This window comes from Podarcis gaigeae (genome assembly GCF_964106915.1).
Source record: "Podarcis gaigeae genome assembly, chromosome: 14".
NCBI lineage: Eukaryota > Metazoa > Chordata > Lepidosauria > Squamata > Lacertidae > Podarcis > Podarcis gaigeae.
In genome coordinates this window covers 15,800,923-15,813,465 of record NC_139690.1, presented here as the reverse complement: position 1 = coordinate 15,813,465, position 12,543 = coordinate 15,800,923, and the positions used below count along the sequence as shown (strand labels likewise).

The 12,543-nt window shown below is 43.9% G+C and overlaps 1 protein-coding gene and 1 long non-coding RNA gene across 2 annotated transcripts in view; both read left to right on the top strand.

The window, feature by feature from the left end:
- The window catches only part of LOC310831819, a 186,051-nt gene that overhangs the window by 20,101 nt on the left and 153,407 nt on the right, over nt 1–12,543 (top strand). The window lies entirely within an intron of this gene.
- LOC310831777 (UPF0235 protein C15orf40 homolog) lies at nt 2,071–12,409 on the top strand. The gene is made up of 4 exons (XM_083712965.1): nt 2,071–2,212; nt 8,558–8,684; nt 10,294–10,421; nt 11,919–12,409. The coding sequence occupies exons 1-4, from the start codon at nt 2,099–2,101 to the stop codon at nt 12,009–12,011; spliced, it is 462 nt and encodes a 153-aa protein (XP_083569091.1). The 5' UTR covers nt 2,071–2,098; the 3' UTR covers nt 12,012–12,409.

The window sequence follows — 12,543 nt, the reverse complement described above, 5'->3', positions numbered from 1 at the left end:
CCGTGCGCTGCTCTGGTTCGCCAGAAGCGGCTTAGTCATGCTGGCCACATGACCTGGAAGCTGTACACCGGCTCCCTCAGCCAATAAAGCGAGATGAGCGCCGCAACCCCAGAGTCGGCCACAACTGGACCTAATGGTCAGGGGTGCCTTTACCTTTACCTTTAGGACTTGGATGGGTTGGGAGACTGAATGCTCCTCATCACCTTGTGCCTAGACCCTTGGAATGTTTTGCCATCATTTTTTTTAAAAAAAATTAAAGTACAAAGGATAGAAAACAGACTTCCTCCATCAGCCCCATCAAGCATTGTGAAGGAAGCTGGGAGTTGCAGACCAATAACATTAGGTGGACCATCTCTGGTTTACACCTTAAGATGTTTTTAACACCATGGCTTGGCTTGCACATCACGCTAACTCAAACCTTGCAGGAGAGACCCTTGCAACTACTTTGCTCCTCTTCCCTGGTTATTCTTGCCCCCATGCTACTCTGTACTAAGATAAGGTTTGGCCTGGAGCATGGTAGTGCAATGCGAAGGCCAAGGGCCACATGCAGCCTTCAAGGCTTTTTTTGTGGCCGTCAACCACATTTGACTCCCCCCCCCCCCCCAGCCCTTATACTGCCTTCCCAAAGTCAGGTAATTGAGGTGCTGGACTTTGGGAAGGAGGCATGGGGCTCGGATAGGATCCTAGACTCCTCCCACCTCCTTCCCAAACCGGAGTTAGCATTTTCCCAGCTTTGGGAAGAAGATGGATGGGCTCTTAGGACCCTTGCTCCCCTTTCCCCATGACAAGGCACATGTGTGGCCCCACTGTATGGAGGTCCTCTTGCAGCCCACTTGCTTTGAAAAGTTGGACTGCCCTGGCTAAAGTATTGTCCAAACTGGAGCTTATGCTAAAGCTGTCTGCCAGACTTAATTTGCAGGTTTCTAAGTCTGGAGAAAGAAAGCCCAGGTTTAACAGTGCAGCATGGCGGGGTTAGGGTGTAAACTGTGAGCTCCACTAGCTACTGCACTGATGCCAAGCGCAGGATGAGCAAACTAGGGCCTCTTCTTGAAGGAACTGGTATTTAAGCAGCAAAGGACTGGGTTGTTTTTTTTTGGGGGGGGGGGAGAGACATTATTGGAAGAAGGTGTTTAGATCACATTCTGGAAGATGGCATGAAACACACTGATATTTGCATAAAGGACTTTTTAAAAATTATCATTTTCATTTTTACAATGAAAACAATAGATAATAATCCAAGTGCCAAATGCACATTTAGTTTTGACTCCCCCCCCCCCACTTTCCATGGTTCACATCATTATTTTCTTTTCCACTACATATTCTAATGAATCCCTATCTTTTCATTTCCTCATTTTTATATCTCAATGATTGCTACTGCTGAATTTACTTCATTACTGTTAACTTTTTAATACGCTTGCAATTCTCCCCCCCCCAAAATGATCTACAAAACATTTCCAATCTCTCACACCTTGCCATTTCTACACATTCTATTAGTTTCATCTGCCATTCTTCCTTTGTTGGTATTTATTTATTTATATTTTACTGAGGTATGTTAAATTAAAAGAAATGAAGCGATAGGGGGGGGAAGGAAAAGTGAGGGGGAGAAAAAAGAACAACAAAGATATGTGTGTGTGATACATATATATATAATACACACACATACATATACATATATATGCATACAAAAAAATGCAATATAAGATGCTCCCATACATTTCTATATAAATTTATAAATTGTTATTATTTCGTAATACTTATATATTGGTACTGTGTCCTCTTTCCACACCTGGGCACATACCACGTGTAAAGGACTTTTACCCTGAAGGGTTGGACTAGATGACCCCGGGACGCTTCCAGCTGTACGATTCCATAAGAGGAAGGGGGTGGAATGCCCATTCTGCACTCCTTTTCACTCGGTCAACCAGCGCCTACCAAAGTCTGAACAGTCTCCGTCGTTGTCTCTATCTGGGCAGCTGCAGCACATGGAGAGCGCGAAGAAACCCGCCGTTGAAAGGTCTGATTATCACTCTAACCCTTTTCTTCTTCTTAGCTCTACGAGGAGAATGGGCTGCTCTGTTGCCGGAAGTGATGTGCGCGGATGGCTGGGTTGGCCCTTCTCGCTTCTCGTCGGGGTTCGCGGAACCTTCCCTCTGCTGCTGCGGCCGGTGGGCTGAGGGGATACGGAGGCGGCGGCGGCGCCATGCCTAAAAAGGTCGGTCGGGGGGCGGCGGAGAGCGCGGAGGCTCCGAGCTCCCAGACTAGCCGCCCTGAGAGTCCGAAGGTTGAAATGTAAAAGACGTCGTGTCCCTCCAGGGGGCGCACGAGGGTCTCCCCCTTCCTCAGCCCAAGCCTCGCAACAACCCTGTGAGGTAGGCTAGGCAGAGAGCGAGGCAGGGACGGTGCAGTGAGCTTCGTGGCCTCCCAGGGCTTAGTGCAACCCTCGCCTTAGATAGGGCTGCCATACGTCCTGGTTTCCCAGGATATGTCCTGCAGTTCGCCTCTGAAAATGGAGTCCTGAATTATTTTTCGGAAACCGGGCAAATCAACATACAGTGGTACCTCGGGTTAAGTACTTAATTCGTTCCAGAGGTCCGTTCTTAACCTGAAACTGTTCTTAACTTGAAGCACCACTCTAGCTAATGGAGCCTCCTGCTGCCGCCGCGCTGCCAGAGTCCGATTTCTGTTCTTATCCTGAAGCAAAGTTCTTAACCTGAAGCATATGTAACTTGAAGCATATGTAACCCGAGGTACCACTGTATATATAAATAATATAGGAAAAGGGACCCCTGACCATTAGGTCCAGTTGTGGCGCTCATCTCGCTTTATTGGCCGAGGGAGCCGGCGTACAGCTTCCGGGTCATGTGGCCAGCATGACTAAGCTGCTTCTGGCAAACCAGAGCACCACACGGAAACGCCGTTTACCTTCCCGCCGGAGTGGTACCTATTTATCTACTTGCACTTCGTGCTTTTGAACTGCTAGATTGGCAGGAGCAGGGACCGAGCAACGTCACGGGGATTCAAACTGCCAACCTTCTGATCAGCAAGCCCTAGGCTCTGTGGTTTAACCCACAGCGCCACCCACGTCCCTATAAATAATATATATATTAATTATAATAATATATGTACATACCCCACCCTAGACCCAGAGATCTCAGGGCAGTTCACAGAACAACAAATGTCCTGAAAAACCTGCAACAGGGGTTAAATTGTGCTGAAAACGTATTTAAAAAGCTCCAAAACTCAAAAATTCTTTTTGTGTGTGTATGTGTGCGTATAATTTTTATTAAATTTTCTGCTTTGCAATTTAGAATATTCATTTAAACAACCTTAAAATGTCAATGACTTCCCTTCTTCTCTTTACATGGTTCATTTTGCATACCATAAATCCCTGCATATTTTACATAAACTAAACCGTTCAGTATTCCATTATTACATTCATCAAAACTTGTTTACATTGTTGAATTTATCTTAATGCTGCCAACGTTTTCAAGTGTACACCATTCCCCCCCATATATTCAATAAACATTTTTCAATCTTCTTCAAATGTATGTTCTCCTTGTTCTATTATCCTGTATGTTAAGTCCGCAAGCTGCACATATTCAAGCAGTTTCAGTTGCCATTCTTCTTTAGTTGGGACCTCACTCGTTTTCCATTTTGGGGCTAACAAAACCAGGCCGCAGTAGTGGTATACATAAATAACATTTTTTGACACCTCAAAAATTCTTGTAGCTTTTATGGAAAAAAAGTTTGACGACTTTGGTTCCTCTAAAACACACACAGACACACAACTCAACAACTTGGGGCGGGGGGAAAGCTCAACAATTCTGATCTGATTTTCACTTTTGGAGATATGGCAACCCTATCTTAGAATCACAGAATTATTAGACAGAGTAATATCGTGGCACCTTAGAGATGAATAAATAATATTGTGGCATGAGCTCATCAGACGCATACAGGCATGCATGCCTAATTTGTCTGCCGCTTTTCCATAGTTAAGGCCCTGCTCAAGGCGGCTTTCAACATTTGGGGGAAAATCGCATAACTGCAAACGTAACAAAATAAGTAAATAAAACGCGTAAAGCGCACAACCAAATTAAATGATTTCCACAAATTATAATGATTGATATATATATATATATATATATAGGTTTTGGTGTCCTCGGGTGTCTTCCCGTGTAAAAGTTGGGGTGTCTAGGCGACGTTTCGACGAGGTCTCACTCGTCATCTTCAGGCTGGTGCTTTCGGCTTCTTGTTACTGGAACAGAGCGGGATCTCAATGTTTGAGTTCCTATAAATACTGTAGAGGGGGTGTGGTGTCTAGCCTCCAATGTTCTGGGCAGAGAGGAAGTTCCCAGGCTAGTGTGCCTTTTCTTCTTTTGTTCCTTAATTACTTGAGAGATACCTTGAGTGATTTCTTGAGTGATATCCTGAGTACCACTTAGGTGGGTCATTAGGTGTGGATTAGTTGCTAAAGTCTTTGTGTCTTGACCTCTTGAACTTTGTGAAGAGTTTTCCTGAGAAGATGGCTGTATTGCACTTAGTTGTGCTTTGGCTTGGCTTCGTGTATAGGGGCGAGCTGTGGTTTTGTGGCTTGTGTCAGCCAGATCTGTGTAGGGATTGCAGGGGGGTGCAGCATCCGGAGGTGCCACCATGGATTGGCTACTGGATGGTGTCAGTAATTCATCTGTGGAGAGGGTCTGGGTTTGGGTCTGGTGTGGTTGATTGGTGTTGGCGTTCTGTGTGCCTCTGGATCTGGTGTCAGTTTTTGTGGGGAGGGCTAATTTCCAGATGTCTGGCAAGCGGGATGTGTCGTCACGCTTGTTCATGTTGTGAGGGTGTTTCTCTATCTCGATGGCTTCCATGATTATTCTCTTGTGGTGATGTTCCGTGTTAAAGAGCAATTTGGAATCTGCAAAATTAATTTCGTGTCCTGTTTCTTTCATGTGTTGGAAAAGAGAGGAATTTTTTTCTTCTTTTTTGACGGCATTCTTGTGTTCTGCGATACGTGCATTTATTCGTCTGTTTGTTTGTCCAATGTACGTGGCTGGGCAGACTTTGCAGGGTATTTCATAGATCCCTTGGTTTTCCAACTGGATTTTATCCTTGGGGTTTCTGAGGATATTGGCTATTTTTTGGTTGGTGCAAAAGGCTGTTTTGATATTGTGTTTATGGAGGATTTTGCTAATTTTATCTGTAGTGCCCTTGATATAAGGAAGGAGGGCCATGCCATTGTTTTCTTCTGTGTCTTGGTTTTTGGGGGGTGTTTCCTTTTGGATTAGCTTCGTAATCCTGTTTTGCTGGTATCCATTGGCAATTAACACATTTGAGAGATTCTGTAACTCAGTTGTCAAGTGGTCTTTGTCAGCCAGGCGTTTGGTTCTGGAGATGAGAGTCTTGGCTACGGAGTTTATTTGTGCAGGGTGGTGGTGTGATTGTGCATGTAAGTAGCGGTTGGTGTGTGTTTTTTTCTGGTAGATAGTGTGTCCTAGGGAGCCATCAGGTTTTTTGTAGATTAGGACGTCAAGGAAGGGAAGTTGGTTGTTGGCTTCTATTTCCATAGTGAATTGTATTTTGGGGTGTAAGTTGTTGAGATGTGTGAGGAAGCTATCCAGTTTTTCCTTCCCGTGTGGCCAAATTACAAAGGTGTCGTCAACATATCTGAGCCAAAGTTTGGGTTTGTGTTCTGACTTGTCTAAAGCATTGGTTTCAAAGTGTTCCATGTACAGGTTTGCGATGACCGGTGAGAGGGGTGATCCCATAGGTGCTCCTTCTATCTGTTTGTATCTTTGTCCATTGTGGATGAAGTACGTGTTGGTTAGGCAGTGGTTGGTCAGGTCCAAGATGTATTCGGGGGGATTGTATTTGTTTTGAATAGCTGTCAAGGCTTCATTAATGGGCACTTGTGTGAAGAGAGATACAACATCGAAGCTCACAAGTAGGTCATTAGGATGTAGGTTTTGCTTCTTTATTGTTTCTATGAACTGGAAGGAGTTTGGTACGTGTGAAGAGATGGATTCTGCATAGGGCTGAAGTTGCTTGGCGAGAAATTTAGCGAGATTTTGTAGAGGTGAGCCTATGGAGCTGACTATTGGTCTGAGTGGTGTTCCTTCTTTGTGTATCTTGGGGAGGCCGTAGAGTTTGGGGCATCTGGATGATTTTTCTCTGGGGATGATTCTTAGCTGGATTTCTTCACTGATAGGAGAGGCTTTTATTTTGGATTTGGTGGTTTTTTCCAGATAGGTGGTGGGATCTGTTTTTATAGGTTTGTAGGCAGGATCTTGGAGTAGCTTTGATAGTTTTGCTTGGTAGTCCGATGTGTTCATCACCACTGTGGCATTACCTTTGTCTGCTGGGAGAATGATTATGTTGTTGTCTTTCCTCAGGTTGGTGAGTGCTTTCTGTTCTTCTTTGTGTAAATTGCTTCTGGGTGGTTTGCTGGAGCAGAGGATGTTGGTGACTTCAAGTCTGATTTTATTGGCTTCATCTGGGTTGAATTTGGTTAGGCTAGCTTCGACTCCGCATATGATGTTTTCCGTGGGGATGCGTCTCGGGGCGACTGCAAAGTTGAAACCTTCTTTTCCAACACATGAAAGAAACAGGACACGAAATTAATTTTGCAGATTCCAAATTGCTCTTTAACACGGAACATCACCACAAGAGAATAATCATGGAAGCCATCGAGATAGAGAAACACCCTCACAACATGAACAAGCGTGACGACACATCCCGCTTGCCAGACATCTGGAAATTAGCCCTCCCCACAAAAACTGACACCAGATCCAGAGGCACACAGAACGCCAACACCAATCAACCACACCAGACCCAAACCCAGACCCTCTCCACAGATGAATTACTGACACCATCCAGTAGCCAATCCATGGTGGCACCTCCGGATGCTGCACCCCCCTGCAATCCCTACACAGATCTGGCTGACACAAGCCACAAAACCACAGCTCGCCCCTATACACGAAGCCAAGCCAAAGCACAACTAAGTGCAATACAGCCATCTTCTCAGGAAAACTCTTCACAAAGTTCAAGAGGTCAAGACACAAAGACTTTAGCAACTAATCCACACCTAATGACCCACCTAAGTGGTACTCAGGATATCACTCAAGAAATCACTCAAGGTATCTCTCAAGTAATTAAGGAACAAAAGAAGAAAAGGCACACTAGCCTGGGAACTTCCTCTCTGCCCAGAACATTGGAGGCTAGACACCACACCCCCTCTACAGTATTTATAGGAACTCAAACATTGAGATCCCGCTCTGTTCCAGTAACAAGAAGCCGAAAGCACCAGCCTGAAGATGACGAGTGAGACCTCGTCGAAACGTCGCCTAGACACCCCAACTTTTACACGGGAAGACACCCGAGGACACCAAAACCTGCATTCCTGTACCCGTGAAAATCTACGAAAGCAAATATATATATATATATATATATATGTATATATATATATATATAATATCAATAAGAGCAAGAACCCTCTTCCCCCATCCCTTGCAACAGCCTAGAAGTTGTAAGCAGTTAGGTCAGAGCAGGCTTCCTCAACCTCGGCATTCCAGATGTTTTTGGCCTGCAACTCCCATGAACACTAGCTAGCAGGACCAGTGGTCAAGGATGATGGGAATTGTAGTCTCAAAACATCTGGAAGGCCGAGGCTCAGGAAGCTTGGGTCAGAGGGAAATGAAATCTCAAAAGGGCTAATGCCAAAAGTGGTGGACAATTCTGTTAGATCCAGAAAACGTAACAGAATTGTAACATTCCAATAAAGTTTTTAATGATTTGTCACTCTACTTTTTGCTTTTCACTTCCCATTGGCTGCAGTTCTTAGAGCTTCCTCCCCTCACCACCACATCTTTACATACCTGCAAGTGAGGATTATGCTTCATGCGTCTTAATGGAGTGCAACCTAGTTCACCAAAGCTAACCAAGTTTGTTATTCCACAGGACTCTTGTTAACTTTGCTGTGACTGACTGATGCAGCTACGCCTCTGGAAATGGTTACAAAGGTTCTTGTGGAACATACCAGACAAAACAGACTTACGATAGCAGAAGCCAGTTCTCACAGCCAGTCAGCAACTGAAATTAGGAGATAGTTTGAATTTTTATGGGGGCGGGGATACTGCCTATTACCTGGGGTTTGGATACCTAGAGCTACTTATTTTCTTTAAACCTGCCCTCCTTGTCTATGTGAACTTCTGGGAGGAGATACATTTGGCAGAGATGAGTGAATGCCTTTGAAACTTTTTGCAAGCCATTTGATTCAGCAGTCTTAATATCGTAGTTGTTTCTGATATGCTTAAGCTGCCTTTCAAGGCAGACTTTGCAAGGCAGCGTATGTTATAGCAATGTTTTATTTTTAAAACGACATTATACAATTCAAATCACAATGATACAGCCTGTTTAAATGTTTATTGTGCAATAAAATGCAGTAAAAATTAACAAAACCTATACAATAAAATATTTACATTAAAAGCAAAGTAAAACGAGGCTTTTTCAACTTTGCTTCCCCTGCCTGCACTCTCTGGCTCATCATGTTTCTCTGTTCTGTTTTAAGGGAAAAGCACAGAGTAAGGATATAGCAAAGTCTTCGGTTCCTTCAGGCCCTGTGGCAACAGATAAAAGTGGCTCCGTTACCATCTCTGTCCATGCCAAACCTGGCTCCAAACAAAATGCTGTAACAGGTATGTTGGAAGTTGGAGGGGATAATGTTTTTAATTCCTTGTTATGGGAAATTTTCTTTGTGCAAATCCTGGGTTGGTTCCTGAACGAGGCAGAAAACTCCTAGAACTTAGATGTAGAATGGATGCAAAAGGCCCTCCCAGCAGCCAGTACTCAGCAACTCATCCGAGGTTCCATTTATTGGAAAAGAAGGAATGGGAGGGTGAGCTGTCTTAGAGCTGTTACATGTGTTGAAAGGGGGTAGAAAAGCACAATAAAAATTCTCAGTTATTTTTGTATGATAACGTATGTGAAGCTAATGAAAACAACACATCCATAAAACAGCACTAAAGGTTTGTACATAAACTAGGATAAAACAAAATGAATCAGGATGGTTTAAAAGCTTGGGAGAATGGTTTGTGCCTGGTGCCAAATGGGATTAAAGTTGATGCTAGGCTAACCTCTTTGGCAAAGGCATCTCAAAGATGGGGTGCCGTTGCTGAATAGGTTTTCCCCTTAGTAGCCAACACACTTCACATAGTGGGGCACCCTGAGAAGAACCTCTGATGATGCCTTCAGTTTATGGGTAGATACCCCAGATTCAAGCTGTAAAGGACTTCAAAGGTCAAAACTAGTACTTCGAATTGGGTCTGTAAATTGACCAAGTTCCAGTGCAGTAGACAAATCTCCACTATAATATCATCAGTCCCAGTCAGTAATTTAGGAGGTCTGTTCTGAAGTAACTGCGGGTTCCAGATTACCGTATTTTTCGCTCTATAAGACGCACTTTTTCCCTCCTAAAAAGTAAGGGGAAATGTCTGTGCGTCTTATGGAGCGAATGCAGTGATGGGCTGCCCTTCTCCCTCCTCGGGGAAAAGCCTGCAAGCACTGCACAGACGCTCCATCGGCTCGTGAAAGGGAGTTCTGAGCAGAGCCTGGGATGCATACAGGCTCTGCTCAGCGCTCCCTTTAAAGAATACTTATTTTCCTGCATCCCCCCTCTAAAAACTAGGTGCATCTTATGGTCGGGTGCGTCTTATGGAGCGAAAAATACGGTATCTTCAGAGGACAGCCCCATGTAGAATGCATTGCAGTAGTCTAACCTTGAAGCTGCCAGAGCATGGATCACTGAAGTCAGCCTGTTTCAGCTTAGATAGGGATACAGCAAGTGAACCATCCTAAACTGGTAAAACTGGAACGTTCTTCACAGGAAGTGTAATTCGGCCCAAAACAGGGTGAACTCCACTCATCTAGTGTTTTATCTGGGTAAAACTTTAAGCTTATTAGCACTTATCCAGTCCATAAACTGTAGTCAATGCCAGTTGCTGGGGAACACAAGTAGAGAGAACACTTATGTCAGCTTCCTGGCTTTTTGAACACAGTGAGAACAGGATACTGTAGCAGATGGGCCTTTCGCCTGATTCAGCAGGGCTCATCTTAATATCTCAGTCAACACCAATTTAGCACTTCAACTTGTTCTTTACAATGTGTGTTCACCCCAGATCACCAGATGACCTCACCCGCGAGTTTCATGTTGATGGTATATGAAAGTTTCAAAAGAAGCGTTTTATGAACGTCACAAAAAGCTTAATGAGTATCTGAGTACTAAAAGCCTTAAAATACTCCTTGCAGATGTGACGACAGATGCAGTCGGTGTGGCCATTGCTGCTCCTCCATCTGAAGGGGAGGCCAATGCAGAGCTATGTCGCTACCTCTCTAAGGTCCTTGAGGTTAAGAAGAGCGAGGTTGTGTTGGAGAAGGTATTCCATTCTCTCTCTTTTTAATATGTTATATTTGGGGCTCTTGAAACTTATTCATGCTGATTAACCGTGGCAGGTCACTTTTGCCAACTTTCATTTTACCAGCATGGGGAACGCTCTTAATCCAACTGATATAAAAAGTAGGAGGGGACCAATTCCGGCAAAAGGTTGTCTTGAAGAACTAGAAATGGCTGTCTAACCACAGGCCTTGGAAGAGATGTTGATGGACGTAGAAGAGGAGGAGATATGATAGCTATCTTCAAATATCTAAAGGGCTGTCGCATGGAAGATGGAGCAAGCTTGTTTTCTCCTGCTCCGGAGGGTAGAACACGAACCAATGGCTTCAAGTTACAAGAAAGGCAATGTTAGAAACTAATATATGAAAGCTAGGAGCTAAATGGCACCTTAAACCAAAGTTATGGGTGCAACAACGGAATGTCTAGGCATGCTTTTTTTTATAACAAGAATTCAAAGCTGAAAATGAATGAACTGCAGCTGAAATATTATGTTCATTTTTCACATGGTCTAGTCCAGGGGTCAGCAAACTTTTTCAGCATTGTCCCTCAGACCTTGTGGGGGGCCGGACTATATTTTGAAGGGGGGGGGGACTAATTCCTATGCCCCACAAATAAAAGGACACATTCTACTCATGTAAAAACACGCTGATTCCCGGACCATCCGTGGGCCGGATTTAGAAGGCGATTGGGCTGGATCTGGCCCCTGGGCCTTAGTTTGCCTCCCCATGGGCTAGTCCTTCCCCTGCCCACCCCCTAATATTCTTAAGAGGGTCTTCTGAGAGTAGCTGGAAGTGGGGAGGCAGAAAAAGGTCCTCCTTTCCTTCCACTCTGCAGTTTTAATCTGAAATCTTAGGCGCAGTACTGTGCCCAGAGCTCAGAAAGCACTCATGCTAATGAAATTCCCTGTCACAAAACACGTCTGGAACAATGGGAGTTTTGAACACTGAAGAAGGGAGATTCCAACTGAACATCGGAAAGAACTTTCTGACAGTAAGAGCTGTTTGACACTAGAATGGACTCCCTCAGAAGGTGGTGGACTCTCCTTCATTGGAGGCCTTTAAACAAAGGTTGGATGACCATCTGTCATGGGCCATCTGATATTCCTGCATAGCAGAGGGTTTGACTAGATGACCCTCATGACTCTTTGTAACTCTACAATTCTCTCTGCCATCAGCTCCAGCAAGCATGGCTAATGGTCAGGAGTGACCGGGTTTGTAGTCCAATTCTCTGTTCGTTATTGTCATTCACATTAATTGATCCTTTAAATATTGTCCATAACTTTTTCAAACTCTTTAAGGAGTCCAGTGAGTGCCTGATAGCAGCTGATGCTGTAGCGTTGCGGTAGCTAAGCAGGCACAGAAACTTGGTCAGAAACTTAGATGGGAGATGACCAGGAGTCCCATGTAGAAACGTTGTCAAAATATGCAGGTGTTAATGTGTGAAATCATCTTAAAGTTATTTGCTTTTTTATTAAAAACAGGGAGGCAAATCTCGAGAAAAAGTAGTGAAGATTTTGGCACCAGTGACTCCCGATGAAGTTTTAGAGAAGCTGAGAAAAGAAGCTGCCAGCTGAGCCATTTCCAAAGCAATAAATGAGCAAAGTTGTCTCAGCAGGTCGTTTTGCTGAAGGTGAAGGACAAAGAAGGTTATAAACAGGAGAGCACATTTTAAAAGGTGGCAGAGAAGCTCAACGTGCATCTGTAGACAACCGCAAAGATGAATTTAAGAGCGATCACAAGGTGTGGATACGCTAATGTCAGAACACAAGGTACAAAAGCTAATGTTATTTGAGAGAGCCTCAGGACTCCAAGACTTCATTAATTGGAAAAGATGAAAATTGTGGTATAATCAATATTATTTTATTGCCAGAATTTATATACTGCTTAATTGATGTAAACCTCCTAAGTGGTTTACATTGGACTATAGCAACTATTCATTAAAATCACCAATAAAAACAAATGTTAAAAACCAGCTGACATAACATTGATGAGAATATAAATAAAACCAACAGTTTTTAAAGCAGATACACATAAAAAAATGATATTCAAATTACATGTCTGGGTAGGTAGACTCACCTAAAGTGTGTAGCGGGTGCTGAAATCAAC